This window comes from Oryx dammah, unplaced genomic scaffold, assembly GCF_014754425.2.
Source record: "Oryx dammah isolate SB20612 unplaced genomic scaffold, SCBI_Odam_1.1 HiC_scaffold_10, whole genome shotgun sequence".
NCBI lineage: Eukaryota > Metazoa > Chordata > Mammalia > Artiodactyla > Bovidae > Oryx > Oryx dammah.
This window is the reverse complement of record NW_024070194.1, coordinates 22,688,429-22,705,243: the sequence shown is the minus strand read 5'-3', so window position 1 is coordinate 22,705,243 and position 16,815 is coordinate 22,688,429. Positions and strand designations below refer to the sequence as shown.

At 50.6% G+C, this 16,815-nt stretch overlaps 1 protein-coding gene across 1 annotated transcript; it reads right to left on the bottom strand.

Moving 5' to 3' along the window:
• Nucleotides 1-757: 757 nt before the first annotated feature.
• Nucleotides 758-12,168, bottom strand: TRIB3 (tribbles pseudokinase 3). The gene is made up of 4 exons (XM_040247626.1): nt 11,900-12,168; nt 7,901-8,191; nt 4,083-4,375; nt 758-2,058 (listed from the first exon to the last, which is right to left on the bottom strand). Exons 2-4 carry the CDS (start codon nt 8,189-8,191, stop codon nt 1,569-1,571), a joined length of 1,074 nt encoding a protein of 357 aa, XP_040103560.1. The 5' UTR covers nt 11,900-12,168; the 3' UTR covers nt 758-1,568.
• Between the last annotated feature and the right edge of the window lie 4,647 nt (nt 12,169-16,815).

Sequence of the window (16,815 nt, the reverse complement as noted above, 5' to 3'; positions counted from 1 at the left end):
GTCTCTGCAGTATGGAGTGGTTAAGAAACTTATCAAGGGTCAAACAGCTAGTGAGTGTTGGAGCCAGGATTGAATTCCAGGCAGCCTGACTCCAGAGTAAAGAGTTCTCAGGTACCACCCTCCCCCTTCCTCTGGTCTTGGGTCTGTCTTAGGTGACCCCACAGATGGTTGTAGCCATTGTGCCAGCAGTTACCTGGGACAACAGAGCCAAGACAGAATGAACATGGGGAGCCAGGCTCCTTTCTAACAGCTCCGTGGTGGTTTAGTCATCAAGTTGTATCCGACTCTTGTGACCCCAGGGCCTATAGCCCACCAGGCTCCTCTTTCCATGGGATTTTCCAGGCAAGAGTACTGGAGTAGATTGCCATTTCCTTCTCCAGGGAATCTTCTTGACCCAGGGATTGAACCCAGTTCTCCTATACTGCAGGCAGATTATTTACCGACTGTACCAGATGAATAAATGAGCTCTGAAGCCCATCCCCTCCCTGCCTGCTGACTTCCTGGTTCGTCTCCTTCTTTCTTTCCACTTTGACTCAAGATTTCAGTGACTTGCAGTCAAACAGTACCCTGAGACATCAGAACATCCAGAAAGAACAGAGTGAATGAGAGAAGACCCACTGGGTCTTCTATTCTCACAAACCTCTCAGCTGAGATTGACACACAAGGCCTCTGACCTTTCACCCTGAAGCTGGTTTCAGATGCACGGAAAACTCATAAGAAATGGAGAGGAGAAGATGGATGAAATATCCAAGAGAGATGACAGCATTTCATAATTTCTTTATGAGGCACAAGATAAAAAATACACACTCATGGCATATAAACCCATAGTGTTAAAGTGGGGTCCTGAACCTGAGACTTCCCAGAAGGCCAGGGGACAGAACCTGCCTGACCTTGGTGCTTGGTCCACAGAGGTGGACAGGCCTGGACCCTCACTCCAAATTACTCTTTCAGTAAGATGAGGACCAGCCTCACAGTTTGCACTCCTGATCTTCCAGCCCAAATCCTTCACTCAAGCCTGGATGGAGAAGCCCTTGGCCAAGAGGACAGAGCTGCTGGGAGGACAATTCCCAGCCTGGTCTGGGCTCTAGGGTCCTGAATCACGGGGGAGAGGCCTGGAGCCTTTGGCACAGGGATGCTTCCATTCCTCTGAAAAGGCACGAGATACAAAGGCAGCTGGGTTGTTTGTGACAGGGTCTGTCCCACGTCAGAGGTGCCTGGGCATCAGCACGAGTGGATGCCAACCCCTGCACTGTGGGTGCTCAGTGTAGACACTGACTCATGGGCATGGAAAGTATTGTCAGCTCTGAGCAGGACTTTGTCTCTGTCATTCACTGCTGTGTTCCCAGCATCCGGAACAGGGCTTGGCACAGGGAGCTCCTGAAGAGGACTCGGTGGGGCACGAGCTCATCTGCACAGGTGTGTGTGTCCAGCATGCTCTGCACACACCTCCTTCTCTCTCCCTCCCAGAAGGCACTTAAGGTTTGGCTCAGCTCAAAGAAGCAGAAGAGATCTTAGAGATGCCCCAGACTCAACCCGCTGTCTGCAGCTGAGAGTCCAATTAGGTGACATCAGCCATAGAGACCCATATCTCTTTCTCCCTCCTCCTCTGCTTCCTCCAGCCCCGGCCCTTCAGGGACCACCTGGTCAGCCTCACAGTGGTGGGACCGAGGTGGGGCTGCAGGGATGGCATTCTCCCGTAGCCAAGGGTGCAGCAGGATACCCGAGGCCGTGAGCCGCTCAGTTGGCTCCCTTCGGAGGAGACAGCGGACCAGGCAGCGGGCGGGGGCCGAGAGGCCCTCAGGCAGGGCAAAGGCGCCACGGCGGATCTTGCCAAAGAGCAGGGCAGGCTCTGAGTCCTGGAAGGGGTAGCGGCCGGCCAGCATGGTAAAGAGTGCCACACCCAGGCTCCAGACATCTGCCGCCTTGCCTGAGTAGGATGCCCGGGAACTGAGGATCTCGGGGCCTACATAGGCTGGGCATGCGTGCTTGTCCCACAGGGAGTCGTCAGGCCCAGTCAGCACACAGGCATCTTCCAGGTTCTCCAGCACCAGTTTCGTCCTACACGGGCAGAGAGACAGGGAGTCAGCTAGTGGGACACCCCTCCTTCTACCACCCCACATTTCCACCTGAGTGGCACACATTTCCCCAGTACCAGCTGGCATGTCAGACATGAGTCAGTCCTGTGAGGCTGGTTGGCTGATCTCATTTTACAGATGAGGAAGTCTAGGCTCAGAGAGGTTTATTCATTTCTCAAGGTCACACAGCAATTAAATCTGAACTAGGACTCTGAGAGGAACACATTTTTCCAAATGTCTCTGGGGTCAAATTCAGGTTCTACTTGTTAACTTGCAATTTGGCCTTGAGTGATGGCTTCACTTGCCTGAACCTTGACTTGGGGGCTGGGGAAGTGGGGCTGTGCTGAAGGGCTGAGGGCATTAAAACTCTCTGAAGCCAGATGCAAACTTGGGGTCTAGGCAGGAAACAAAATGAGAAACAGGAAGTGGGGACTGTGCTAACTGTCTCAGCACAAACCTACAGTTAATATTTGGGAGTGTCCACAGCGTACCTCACCCTGAGCTAAGGTTGTATCTATCACACATCATTTCACCCTCATACAGCCTGTGAGGAAGATGCCATTTTGCAGCGAAAGGAGCAGGACTGAGACTGAACCTTGGCTCTCTCCTGCCCAGAGCCAGTGCTATAAGCTGCTCATATGGTTCCCAGGGTGCCTCCATGGAACCCCTTTTCCACAAAAGGACCCAGAAATCATATTTTAAAGAAAAAAAAACAGGTTTTAAAAAGTTGGCAACCAATTTCAATTAAAAACACAAACAAACATGACCCATATTGATGTATGGCAGAAACCAACACCACTGTAATTATCCTTCAACTAAAAAGAAAGAAAGAAAGAAAGAAAAGGAAACAAGCAAAAAACAAAACAAAAAACCCCACAAATGAACAGGTATGGGATGCAAAGAAAAAAAAAGTGTGTGTGGACCAACCTTAGCAACTTCTGCTTTAAATAACTCCCACAGAGTGCTCTAGATTACTTTAATAGTAAGCATAGCATTGCCATCGCTACTAATCTTATTCCTGTGGCACTACTTCCTGGGTGCTGGTCTGAAAATGCTGACCAGTCCTGTCAATCACTGCACTGAGGGTGAGCAGAGATGATAGCATTATTGGCCCATTTTACAGATAAAGAAGTCAAGGCTCAGGCAGATGAAGCTATTGCTCAAGGCAAAACTGCAGGTTAAAGAAGTAGAGCCAGAATTTGGCCCCAGGATGATTCCATTATCTATCATTTACTGATGGTGCTTCTCAAACTTTTGCCTTGAAAAGGGAAGAAAGCACTTTTCTCACTTCTGGGAGGTCTGGAGGTGTTGTACTCACCTTAAGCTTGAAATTATTTGAAAAGCTGCATATTAGCTTAAAAATCATTATAAAACTTACATTCTAATTGTTACTCAAAGCATGGTCATTTTAGTATAAAATGGAAAAGGAAATACCATCTTTAAAAGGAAAAACCACCTTCACGGACTTCCCTGGTGGTCTAGTGGCCAAGACTCCATGCTCCCAATGCAGGGGGCCCAGAGTTCAATCCCTGATCAGGGAACTAGATCACACATGTTGCAACTAAGACTCGGTGCAGCCAGACAAATAGTAAAATTTTTAAAAAGAAAAGAAAACCACCCTTAGGCAAATATCATAAGCATAACTGCTATAGAATGGATGGCAGGTGAAATTAGTGGGCAAAAGTGTGAGCAGAAACAGGATATTCACACATAAAGCCTTAAAAACCCTCCAGGTTTTTAATAACAATGACAAAGAATTACCCAAGGTACACAGAGGGTAAATTAGGAGCCTTCCAGTAGACAACTTGGCAGAAGCCACTGGAACCAAAGACCAAGGGTAACATCACAGTAGTTCCCCTCAGCAGCCTGACTCTCCTGATAGAACCGGCTGAGAAGGCCCCATGGCTTCTGTGGTGTTCTTGCCAAAAAATGCATCACCTCAATCTAAGTGTGACCAGAACATCAGTCAAGGCCAAACCGAGGGGCCTCCTCGGCCGCCACACTCACCTCTCCCGGTCGGTGAAGACGAAGCGCCGTAGCTTGAGGTCGCGGAGGACCAGCCCGTGCTGGTGGCAGTGCGCCAGGGCGGCGGCCATCTGGCGGAAGAGCGCGGCGGCCTCGGGCTCCGGGAGGCGACGCCGGCGGCGCACCAGGCTGTGCATGTCCCCGTGCGGCCGCGGGAAGAAGGCGTAGAGGTGCTGTGTGCCGGCCAGGACCTCCGCCGGCCGGGCCACGTGGCCGTGATGGAGCAGCCTCCAGTAGGGCTCCAGCACCGCCAGGCTCTCGCAGGCCGGGTACACCTGTGGGCAGAGCGTGGTGTGAGCATGGGCGGGGACTCCAGGGGGCAGGCAGTAGGGGCCGGCCTTGCAGCAGATCACAGCCGATCCCTTAGGCACTACTGTGGGCCACTCAATACTGACCAAGCTGAGGGCTGCGTGACCAGCAAGGAGCAGAGCTGGGATTTAAATCCCTGTTCTCCATCATCTGTGCTCTTAGCTACAAGCTCATGTGCTCTTAAACTTGAGATAATTCAAAAAGATATCAGGTAACCAGAACAAAAGTAACTAAAACAAGAGGAATCTGGAAGAGTAGACAATACAGAAGTAACGTTATGTCGTCATCATCCATCATGGCTACCATTCTCTAGCATTCACTTCCCACCCACCCTTTCCTTCATCCCACAAGCAGGCATTGAATGCTCACCTGTGCCTGCCACTGAGACTATAACTTGACTGACAGCCATGGTCCCTGCCCTCCTGGTGCCCACAGTCCAATACAGGAGACAGTTAAACAGGCCAAAAAACTAAATACTTACAAATTCTGATGAGCATTGCAAAGGAATGCTGGAATCAAGAGTATTTTGGCAGGAGACCCCTATTTTAGAAAGTATAGTCCAGAAGGGACTCTGGGGAAGTGACCTGAGTGACTGAGATGCCCAAGGAGTAAGCTTTCCAGGTGGGAGGCACAGGCAGTGCAAAGGCCCTGAAGTAGGAAAGAAACTGAGCTGCTCCAGAAACCCAGCCAAAGCTCAGTGTGGCTGGAATGTGAAGGAAGGTGGGGCCTGTGGTGAGCGTGGTGAGGTTCTGGGGAAAGATGCTAGGGGCTTATGGACATTAGATGGAAGCCGTTTAGTCCTGAAAGGATGTTCAGAGGATGGTGACTTGGAAGCCACATGGCTAATCACTGGCAGAGCAGTCTATGCACTTTGGTTTATCTGCCTTTAAACCCTTTGCTTGTCATTTTGTCTAGGACATATAGCTAATAAAAATAAATAAAGCATATACACATTTAATCCATGAAAAGATGTAAGTACATGTCTTAAAGCAATTGGGGTGGCTTTGAGTAGACAATTCACAGACGGAGACTTTTTAAAAATCAGGGCAAGCGCATCCCTGCCTCTGAGCATTTACACTTGCTTTTCCTGCTATCTGAGCATTCTCCTCTAGATACCCACAGGGCTGGCTCCCTCAGTTCAAGACACTATTCAAGTCACCTCCTCCAAGGTGGACTCCCCACCTAAGATCACCTGCACCTTCTCCCCTTCCCTCTCCCCTTTCTCCTAGCTCTTAGTTTTTCTCCATAGCAGTTAAGATCACCTGATACATATGTTACTCATTCATCTGCAGCATGAACTGTGGCGGCACAGCTTGGCCCACTTTTTAGCCATATGTGGTGCATATTGCATGATGCACGGAGTATACAAGTGCTCACTGAGGGTTTGTTGAATTAATGAATAAGGCGATAGCCTAGAAAGACAGAATGTTGATCGTTCTACATGCCGACCAGAAAAGCCTAGGCAATGTGGAAACAGAAGGTCAGCTCCCACAGTTCACGCTGGGTGTAGGGGCAGGCACTCCCAGTAGATTGCCCTAAATGTTCCTGAATATCTGGGGTCATGTGAAAGCTTCTGACTCCAGCTTGCCATGGTCATTCCTTTCAGTATGGACCAGAAAAAACCTGTGATGCTACAGGAAGGGGACCCAGAGTTCATGGGTTCCCTAGAACACCTGGGGTAGACCTAGGAACCTGCATCAAGCGGCCAGAGCCCAGGTAAAGCTGGTGTCTGATGTCCAGATGTGGCCCCGCCCACTGCACCCCCATGAGCAGGAACTGGAGCCACTGCTGCTGCTTCCCCTCATCCCCCCGCCAACTGGATGGAGGCGTCAGTTCCCCTGCCTCTCTGTGCCTTCCCAAGGAGTCCCAGCTCCCTTCCACCCCTCCCTGTGTACCTGGGTCTCCCCTATCCTCCTTACCTCTGCCCACCGGAGCAAACCTGCCCTGTTTGTATCTGAACTACCTGTCCTAGCATGAGGTCCAAGGCTCTGGGTTGAACCTGCCTTGGCCCAATTTCAGCTCTGACACCTCCTGGCTTTGTGAGGTGGCAAGTAACCCCAGGGCTTCCTTGGTAGCTCAGACAGTAAAGAACCTGCCTGCAATGCAGGAGACCTAGGTTTGATCCCTGGGTTGGGAAGGCCCCCTGTAGGAGGGAGTGGCTACCCGCTCCAGTATTCTTGCCTGGAGAATTCCATGGACAGAGGAGCCTGGTGAGTTAGAGTCCAAGAGGTCGAAAAAGTCAGACACCACTGACTGACTAACACTTTCACTTTCGAGTAACCACAGCTTTCTGAGCCTCAGAACCTGTCCTCTCTCTGTAGAATGGGCCCTATAATAGTAACTACCTCATAGACTGTGTGAATATTAGAGAGGATGCAGACTGCACGATCAATAGAGTACCTCGTGCACAGGAAATACCTACGATTATGCTTTCTCAGGGCCTTCCCTGGTGGCTCAGTGGTAAGGAATCTGCCTGCCAGTGCAGGAAATGCAGGTTTGATCCCTGGGTTGGGAAGATACCCTGGAGAAGGAAATGGCAACCCACTCCAGTATTCTTTCCTGGGAAATCCCACGGACAGAGGAGACTGGCAGGCTACAGTCCATGGGGTTGCAAAAGAATCGGACATGACTTAGCAACTAAAACAACAGCAACAAATGCTTTCTCATCTCTGTCCTTGTGGGCTGAGACCTGGCAGTGTCCTGTAGGGGTCACGAGGCTCTGCCTATTGCCTGAAATCTGTCAAGAACCCTGATTTCTGTCAGGAACCCTGGATCTTGCCCTAGGATCCACGTCTGATGCCATGTGGCTTTATACACGGTCCTTCTCTCTTGACCTCAGTTTTTCCATCTATAAAATGGTCACGAGTAGGCCCAATGACCTCCATGGTCCCAGGAGTTCTAATGTCTACCATATCTCATCCTTCCCTGGTGCAAATACCTTCAGTGGCTCCCCACAGCCTCACGGGGCTTCTTTGTAATGCTTTCACAATCCTCGGCTGCCAGCTCTCGTCTGTCAGCCCTGTCTGCATCCCTTTCCCGCTCTAGCCGTAATGAAGTCCTTTTCATGCTCTGAAGGGCCATGTTCACTCCTCTTGGCCTCTGACAGCTATTTCCCCTTCCTGCAGCCCTCTTTTCCCACTTCTCCTTGGCTGACTCCTCCTCAGCCTTTTCTGACTCTGCTTTCTAATATACTAGAGGTTTCTCTTTGCACTTCTGGCCCCTAAGCCTCACCCCAACAACATTTATCGCACTATACAGCCTAAGCTCTGTATTCCCCCAGGGCTGGGACCATCTGGTTTACCTTTCTGGTTTCAGCTTGGCCTGGGTATTCACTGGCTGCTTCCCCAGAGAGCTGGGTATTCACTGCGTGCTTCCCCAGTAAACACAGAACTAAATTAATATAAGGGGCCCTCAGCCCTGGCAATTCTTTGGAGCCAAAGCCTTTTCCCAGCCCCTGTGATGCTCATGGAGATGGCCTCTGGGACATGTACCTTGCAGATGTACTCCGTGCCTGTGGGGCAGTGCAAGGCGTGATAGGTCCGGCTCCCCTCCTCGGGCTCCAGGAGAACATAGGGTCCAAGCCTGGAGGGAGTAGTCACGTTGGGAGCATGAACAGGAGCTGGTGGTGAATTCAGGGTCAGCGGGCACGAGGGTAGCCTGGGCTGGGGCCCACTTCGAGCTTGTTTCCGGCTGGGACACTCAGTGTCTAGGTCATCATCCAGCTCCAACCGCTTCTTTCTGGAGGGGGCATTTGCTGGAACAGCCAGAGGGCTTGCTCGCATCTAGAAAGAAGGGGAGAAAGGCACTGAAGTCAGACTACTCGGTGGCTCCTCTCTTCCTCTGCTGGTGGGAGGTTACACTGGCACAGCCTTTATGAAGGGTGACTTGGCAGTGTGCGTTAAATAAACAAAAGCATATACCCTTGACTCGGTGTCCCACTTTTGAGAATTTATCTTCCAAATAAAATGCTCACCAAAAAATTAAATACGTGAAAGGCTGCTCATCAGTGTCTTGTGTCTAACAGCAAAAAGAAGGAAACTCTCCCACATGTCGAGCAGTTGGAGGTTGGTCAAGTCATCATGATACAGCCACATAGTGGAATACTATACAGCTCTAAAAAATGCTCAAGAACTCTCTACATACTGATGCAGTGGTGCAAGTACAAAGTTATTCCTACAGCCCATATGATAGAATCAATTAAACGTCCATTGTTAGGACTGGTTAAATATATTATATAGTTGTAGCCATTTAACAGACTGAGGAAATCCTTTATGTGCTAATTGGAAAAATCTCCAGAGTGAACTGTTAAGTGAAAAGAAAAAGTACAGAGGAGAGATGGACTTGATGATTGGTGAGAAGAGAAAGAAAGACTTTGTACTGTATCTGTTGAGTGCTGTAGCACAGGCAGTTATTACCTCTGAAAGGGAGGGAGGAATGGGAGGAGGGAGAGGAGGAGAATGGATGATGAAGGATGATGCATGAATGATGTATATACTGAATGTACATATGAATGGATGTTTCTGGAATGACTAAACGTATTGTCAAGTGAACAGAGCTAGCTGCTGAAAAAAATACATGAAATGATCTCATTTATTTAAAAACCCCACAAGTGTGTAATATGATATGTGTGAAAGTGTTGGTAGCTCAGTCGTGTCTGACTCTCTGTGACCCCATGGACTGTAGCCCTCCAGGCTCCTCTGTCCCTGGAATTCTCCAGGCAATAATACTGGAGTGGCTAGCCGTTCCCTTCTCCAGTGGATCTTCCTAACCCAGGGTTGAATCTGGGTTTCCTGCATTGCACGCAGGTTCTTTACCATTTGAGCCATCAGAGAAGCCCTATTTGTATACACAGGTGTGTAAATGCACAGGAAAAGGTCTAGAAGAACCCAGGCTAAATTGGCCACAGCAGCTTCTGGCCTTCTGGGAGACTCCAGGAGTGGAAGGGATTTAGTAGGGAGGCAAGGGAATGTTCAATTTCAGTATTTTAAAATAAAGATTCTACATTTATTTAGTTCTTCGGTACTTCAAAACAGATGGAGTTTATTTCTTTTCTCAAATGTGAACTTTGTCTGCGATCAACCAATGGCCAAAGAGCTACCAGAATCACAGGATCTACGTGTGGAGTTAGTCCACCAGCCAGCTCAGTTTTACCATCAGGTGAGAATGAGGCAGGGAGGCGAGGTGGCCGGAAGCCCCAGGATTCACTTACTCAAGTGCACAGGAAGCACCTCCCCCCACCCCGCCCCCACACAGCTATGTCACTGTGTGCCAGTGCCGTGCGAAGAGGAGAGGGCAATGGCATGTTAGGGCAGAAAGGTTCTCTCCAGGACCCATCTGCCCACCCATCCAGGCTCCAGGGGAGGAACAAGGAGCTCAGGCATGAGGTGTTAGAGGACAATGGACTGTAGCCAAGTAAAGACCTTCCCAACAGTCCCAGGTAGGATTAGAGGGAACATCCCTCAGAGACAGTTCTCAGGCTGATGCCCACCTCTCCAGTCTTGCTGCTCCCAAATGCATGGGCTGCCTTGGGAGGGAGGGAGCCACCATCTTGAACAAAAAGGCATAATCCCGTTTTGGTGAGAATGCAGTAGGGGGTGGCTGTCATCAGATATTCCCTAGATCTCATCCTGTCTCTGACCCTTCCTGGCTGGATAGCCCTAGGCAAGTTTTTCAGACTTTCTGTGCCTCATCTGTAAAGTGGAAACAGGATGCAAAGCCCATAAGATTTTGTGATGATGAAATGAAAATACAAATAAATTAACATGGCCCTGTTGCAGGGTGAAAGTGAAAGTGAAGCCGTTCAGTCGTGTAGGACTCTTAGTGACCCCATGGACTGCAGCCTACCAGGCACCTCTGTCCATGGGATTTTCCAGGCAAGAGTACTGGAGTGGGGTGCCATTGCCTTCTCCACTTGTCATTGCCAGGCACTGTTAATTCAGGAAATGGTCACTACCATTGGCTCATTACTATTATTATTCACAGCTGAAGATGCTGAAGTGCTACCTTTGGGAGTCTCAGAAACTTCCCCATGGATGAGGCTAGGATAACACTCTTTACTGCACTGGTTCTTCCAAGAGTAAAGCAAGATGATCCCTAGGTGTGTAGATGTTTTGTGTCCTGCAAAGCGAGACTCCCTGGAGTGACTTTCCCATGGCTACATCTGTACCCCAGGCTGCTCTGGCCTTATCTAGGGCTCAGAGTCTGGTCCTGCTCGGGATGAGCTCCACTGGACAGATGGGGTAACTGAGTTTATAGATGAATACAGGAATTTGCAGGCCACAGGGCAAGATTAGAATCTCTGCAGTAGGATGCAGGCAGCCCCTAGTTTCTACCTCTTGCTGGTCCCTGACCCTCCCAGGGGAAGAGGGTGGGTCACACCAAACACACATATTCACATAACCCAGGGCAGACAGGTGTACACGTGCCCCTCCCAGGCACATTCGTCCAAACCGGCCCGCCATGGCACACGGGACACACACCTGGCCCTCCACCGGCAAGGGTGCAAGCACACGCACCGAGAGCTCTCCCAACTATACTCAAGACTGTAGGACGGATACCAACAAGGCCACACGCTTAGTCTGTACCCCCCACCCTCACCCCAAGTTCCCACCGAGAAGGCAGTGGGCGGACTCGCCCCACCCTCAGCAGCTGGGCTCCTCCCTTGGGAGCGGAAGCGGCGGGGCGGCGGAGCGCTAGGTCCCCGCCCGCGACCCCCCGCAGAAGGTTAAGCGGAAACCGAGGGGCTGCTAAAGGACTGGGAGGGGTCCGGCAAAGGGAAGGAGGCTGGGCCCTGGCGCTGAGATAAGCGGCCTTGCCCGCACACCCCAGAATCAACAGGCACAACACACACCATTGGCAGAAACAGAATACGCGCGCATCGCAGCTGGCGAACCGGTGGTCATCAGACCCCGCACATCTGTGCGCTCGCACAGCGTCCAGGCCGCCCTTGACCCCGCCCCGCCCCGCCCCGCCCCGCCCACAGGCACCCCAGTGCGTCCCGGCACGACCAGTACCTGCCGCCCAGTGCCCAGGCCTCCGCATGGTCCTCGGACACACGGCCCCACCCGGAACCCACCGGCCCACGCGGACTCCGGCACATCCTCACGAACACATCTCACAGGTACTCGGGACCACCCGACACCCAGGGACCCCACAGACCTCCCCGCACCCAACCACGGACCTCCCCGCACCCAACCACACACCTCTCCTGCCCGCCCCACACTCAGACAGACTCGGACCGCGCACACCCTCCTCCCCGGGACACGCCTCCTCGCCCCGCGGGGATCCACCGTCCCGCAGCCAGATCGGCCACACTTGGCGACCCTGCGCCCTGCGGAGCCGCGTCACCTGGACCCAGCGGGAACACTCAGCCAGCGTCGCTCCCCGGACGGCGGGCTTCCTTAAAAGTTGTGTGTGTCTGTGTGTGTGTGTGTCACTCGCGGCAACTTCAGCTGCCCCGCCTGCCCGCCCCTCCCGCCCCCACCGAGTACCTTGCCCTAGCACGCGGCGGGGTCCTGGCGCAGAAAGAGCTCAGGGTCGCCTGGCACCCCTCGGTGGCCCGTGCTGCTCCGCCGCTGCCGAGCTTGGCTCCGGGTGCGGCTCTGGCCTCGGTCCCCAGCAGCCGGACGTGTGCGGAGCCGCCGCCGCTTCCGCTGCGAGTGTCTCGGGAGCGCGGAGAGCAGGGCTCCAGCTCCGGCCCGGGTGATGTAAACCTGAGTTAATCAGCCACCGCCTGATGCCCTCAGGCTGGGGATTGCACCATCCCTCCCCCCCACCCCGAGCCCCGCCCCCACCGCCTGTCACCTCCAAGCGCGCCCCGCCCCTCCGCAAACAGCTAGCTGTCCCGGAACCCCTCCCCTTGGCCCTCTAGGGGTGTTTTGCCTCCATCCCCGACCCCTCTCGCTCAGCGGTCGAAGATTGAAAGCGATGCCAGAGGCTGGCTCTCCCTATCACCTTGGAAAAAGCATTTTGCTTTTCTGAGTCTCAGTTTTCCCATCTGTTAAATGGAAGGAAGAACACCCTTTCTCAGGATGGGTGGAGGAGAAAAAAAGCAAACCCTAACAGTTCCCTGGGTACTCCCCTGGTAATAAAGCACTTTCCCACCAGTGCTTTATTGAATGTTTAGGAGAACCCTGGGCCAGCAGGAAGCTCCATTCTCCCCATTCTAGTAAGGGGCAGCCTGAGGCCCAGCTATGAGAAAACAACCCAGGAGCTTTGCAAAGACCACAGACTTAGGGGCTGACTCCCGGCTCAACAGAACCATTGTGGTGCCCTGGAGATGCCTGGGGTCCAGTGGGCTTCACAGCACTCACTTGATGCAGGCACTGTAGCCTGGAAGTTAAGAGGAAGTACCCTGGAATCTGATGTTTTCAAACTGTGGTGTTGGAGAAGACTCTTGAGAGTCCCTTGGACTGCAAAGAGATCAAACCAGTCCCTCCTAAAGGAAATCAACCCTGAATATTCATTGGAAGGTCAGATGCTGAAGCTCCAATACTTTGGCCACCTGGTGTGAAGAGCCAACTTGTTGGAAAAGACCCTTGTGGGAAAGACTGAAGACAGGAGGAGAAGGGGACGAGAATGAGGTGGTTGGATGGCATCACCAATTCAATGGACATGAGTTTGAGCAAACTCCGGGAGATGGTGAAGGACAGGGAAGCCTGGCATACTGCCGTCCATGGGGTCGTAAAGAGTCGGATGAACAACTGAGCAACTGAACAACAACAACAAAACCCTGGAACCAGTCTGCGTAAGTGTGCCCAGACTCTAACTCTGCCAAACCCACTGTGCTACGTCAGGAAATGGATTAAATAAGTTAACACGTGTCAAATGCTTTGAACTCTGTGGCACGCAGTACTGCTGCTGCTGATCAGTCGCTAAGTCGTGTCTGACTCTTGCTGTCCCAAGGACTGTAGCCCTCCAGGCTCCTCTGTCCATGGGATTTCCCCGGCCAAGAATACTGGAATGGGTTGCCAGTTTCTTCTCCAGGGGATCTTCCCGACCCAGGGATCAAACCTGTGTGTCCTGCATCACAGGCAGATTCTTTACCACCGAATGGTAGAAGCTCAGTAAACAGAGTGGGAGACAGTAGAGGCTTAGAGAGGAATGGTACCTATAATAGGACTTGCACCCCAGGCTGGGAAGCCCCGGTGCCACTTGCTGTTTGGTGAAGCATCCCTCTGCAGCCCCAGAGAGTCCAGTCTCCTTAAGGCCATGATGTTTGAATTCACCAATGTAAAAAAAAATAATAATAATAACTCCTGCAGGCAGAGGTTAATGGGAGGCAAGTGGAGTCACCTTTGTTTCCCTGGTTGCAGACCTCCAGGGACCAGCTCACCTGTGTCTCAGAGTCTTCAGGGCACAGCAGGAGGCTGTTCTCAGGTCTCATTTAACCCTGCTGCTGCTGCTAAGTCGTTTCAGTCATGTCCGACTCTGTGTGACCCCATAGATGGCAGCCCACCAGGCTCCCCCATCCCTGGGATTCTCCAGGCAAGAACACTGGAGTGGGTTGCCATTTCCTTCTCCAATGCATGAGAGTGAAAAGTGAAAGTGAAGTCACTCAGTCGTGCCCGACTCTTAGCGACCCCATGGACTGCAGCCCACCAGGCTCCTCCCTCCATGGGATTTTCCAGGCAAGAGTACTGGAGTGGGTTGCCATTGCCTTCTCCATTTAACCCTGGAGACTCCCAAACCTGGGAGGAATGAATGAACTCATTTTCTACACCAGGACCTAGACTCCTATGGACACACCCGCAGCTCTAGAGGGCAAGGAAAGATTGGCATATTGTTTTCCCAGCACCTCTCTGAAACCAAACTGTGGCTGGGTTTGCTTATACAGTCGTAACTTTTGTTTCATGCTGTGTCAGACCCTGATCCAAGTGCTGGGAATCAGCAATGACAAGACCGACTCATCCCTGCCCTCACTGATCTTATAAATCAGTGGAGGAGACAGACATCTCTCAGGAAAATAAAATCAATAAATCAGAATCATTTAAAATAGATTATGCATCATGTGTTTTCTTAAATAAATAGCATAGATTTATTCTCTATCAGATAAGACTGAGAGGTGGCTATTTTTTAATAAGACTTATCAGGAAGGTGATATTTAAACTAAGATCTTAAAAAAGATAGGGAGTGGAAGCATGTGAGAAGAGACAGAGGAAAAAGTATGTGCAATGGCCCTGGGGCACTTACAGAACTGTAAAATGGGCAATGTCACTTCTAGTCTATAGATGAGTCAAGACCACCCAGCTTATTATAAGAGGCAGATCTGAGATTTGAATCTGGGGCAACTGACTCCAGTCCCCACAGTGTCCAGGGACATTTCACAATCTTTGCAACCTGACAGCCTCCTCTAACTCTTGTGGTATGGTCACTGGAATTGTACCTTGAGCATGGACCCCAGGTCTGGGGACCTACAGTTAGGGGTATCAAATCCCAATTCTCTAGACCAGGACTTTTCAATAGAACACAGTGTGAACCAAATATGTAGTTTCAAATTTTCAGTTATGCATAATATAGTCTATTTGATCCTATTTGTGTATGTATATATATAGAGATAGATAGATAGCTTATGATCATTTCAACAGATGGTAAAAAATTGTTAACGAGATAACCTAAATTTTTTTTCATAGTAACGTCTTCAAAATCTGGTATAGGACTTCCCTGACGGCTCAGTGGTAAAGAATCCACCTGCCAATGCAAGGGACATGGGTTCGATCCCTGATGTGGGAAGATTCCACATGCCGAGGAGCAACTAAGCCCATGCATCACAACTACTGACCCTGCAAGCCTAGAGCCAGTGCTCCGCAGCAAGAGAAACCATAGCAGTGAGAAGTCGGCGCTCTGCGATGAAGAGGAGCCCCACGCTCGCCGAGACCAGAGGAAGCCGGCGAACAGCAACAAAGACCCAGCACACCCAAAAATAAATAAACATTTAAAATCTGGCATATATTTTACACTTAGTTTGGATACAAATCAACATGGAAGCTAACTGTCAGTGACTAAAGTAAAATTGTCAGTGGTTATAGTAAGTTAAAGTATCAAAACAGTTAAGTTGTGTTTAATGGAGAAACTGTTTCACTTGTTTTAAAATTAAAATTTAAAAAATGAAAAGTTCAGTTCCTCTGTCACCCTGTGCCTGTGTGCATGCTCAGTCACTAAGTCGTGTCTGACTCTTTGCGACCCCATGGACTGTAGCCCTCCAGGTTCCTCTGTCCGTGGAATTTTCCCGGCAAGAATACTGGAGGGGGTTGCCATTTCCCCCTCCAGGGGATCTTCCTGACCCAGGGACTGAGCCTACATCTCCTGTGGGTCCTGCACTGGTAGGTGGATTCTTTACCATGGAGCCACCTAGGAAGCCTGTCAGTCACCCTAGTCCCATTAAATGGTCAATAGTTACCTGCAGCAAATGCTGTCATACTGAGACTAAGAATCCTTGGCTCAGAATCCAAGGAGTATAGCAAAATGTGAAGAGCCTGTTGAGTCTACAACAAAGATGCCAAACAATCTTGAGCCTCAGTTTCTGCATCTATAACATGAAATTAATTATACCTTCTTTGCATTGTAGTCCTGAGGATTAAATGCACTGAAGCATCCTTATGTTCATAGTCAAACCACATTTTCTGGGTTCAAATCTCACCACTCCTGAGTAGGGAGACTTGGGGTAAGCTACTTAAACTCTCTGTGTCTTAGTTTCCTCATCTGTAAAATGGAGATAATAATAGTACTTACTTCATTATTTTGTCAGGCTTCCCTGGTGGTTCAGATGGCAATGCAGGAGACCTGAGTTCAACCCCTGGGTGGGGAAGATCCCCTGAAGAAGGGAATGGCAACCCGCTCCAGTATTCCTGCCTGCAGAATTCCATGGACAGAGAAATCTGGCGGGGCTACAGTCCATGGGGTCACAAAGAGCCGGATACAACTGAATGACTAACACATGAATATTGGTTTATTGTGAGGATTAAATGACAGTGTTTGTGAAGTGCCTGGAATATAAATCTGATATAAGCATCTGTTAAAAAGTGAGAAAATAAATGGTAACCAACACTCCCTCCTCAAATTAAATGCAAAATATGTGCACTTTTCTGAAAAGAGAGTTTGGCTTTCATGAATTTCCTTCTCTCCAGGCTCAGAACATCCCTCTACCTAGATGCCTGAGCCAAGCAGGCTGCATTTCTGTTTGCTGTAGTTCTGAGGATGCTCGGCGCCTCCAGGAGGAACTCGAGGGAGGAAGGGAGAAGGGATCGTGAATGGCTGTCATAGCAGCCACTCCTGCTTCCTTCCTCTGCACCCAGACGTCCCTGGTTTCTGCTCCAAGCCTGAAATTCCACCATTGGTGTCCTTCAAACGTTCCTCTTTAGGTTTTTCCCACAAAAGTGAAATGATGGCTTAGGAAGAGTTCTGGTTG

Coding starts and splice junctions, on each gene's coding strand:
- TRIB3 (XM_040247626.1), bottom strand. CDS start 8,191: ATGCGAGCAAGCCCTCTGGCTGTTCCAGCAAATGCCCCCTCCAGAAAG. Junction 4,376..7,900: donor GCACGGAGTACATCTGCAAG/GTACATGTCCCA, acceptor CTCTGCCCACAG/GTGTACCCGGCCTGCGAGAG. Junction 2,059..4,082: donor GTCTTCACCGACCGGGAGAG/GTGAGTGTGGCG, acceptor CTGCCCGTGTAG/GACGAAACTGGTGCTGGAGA.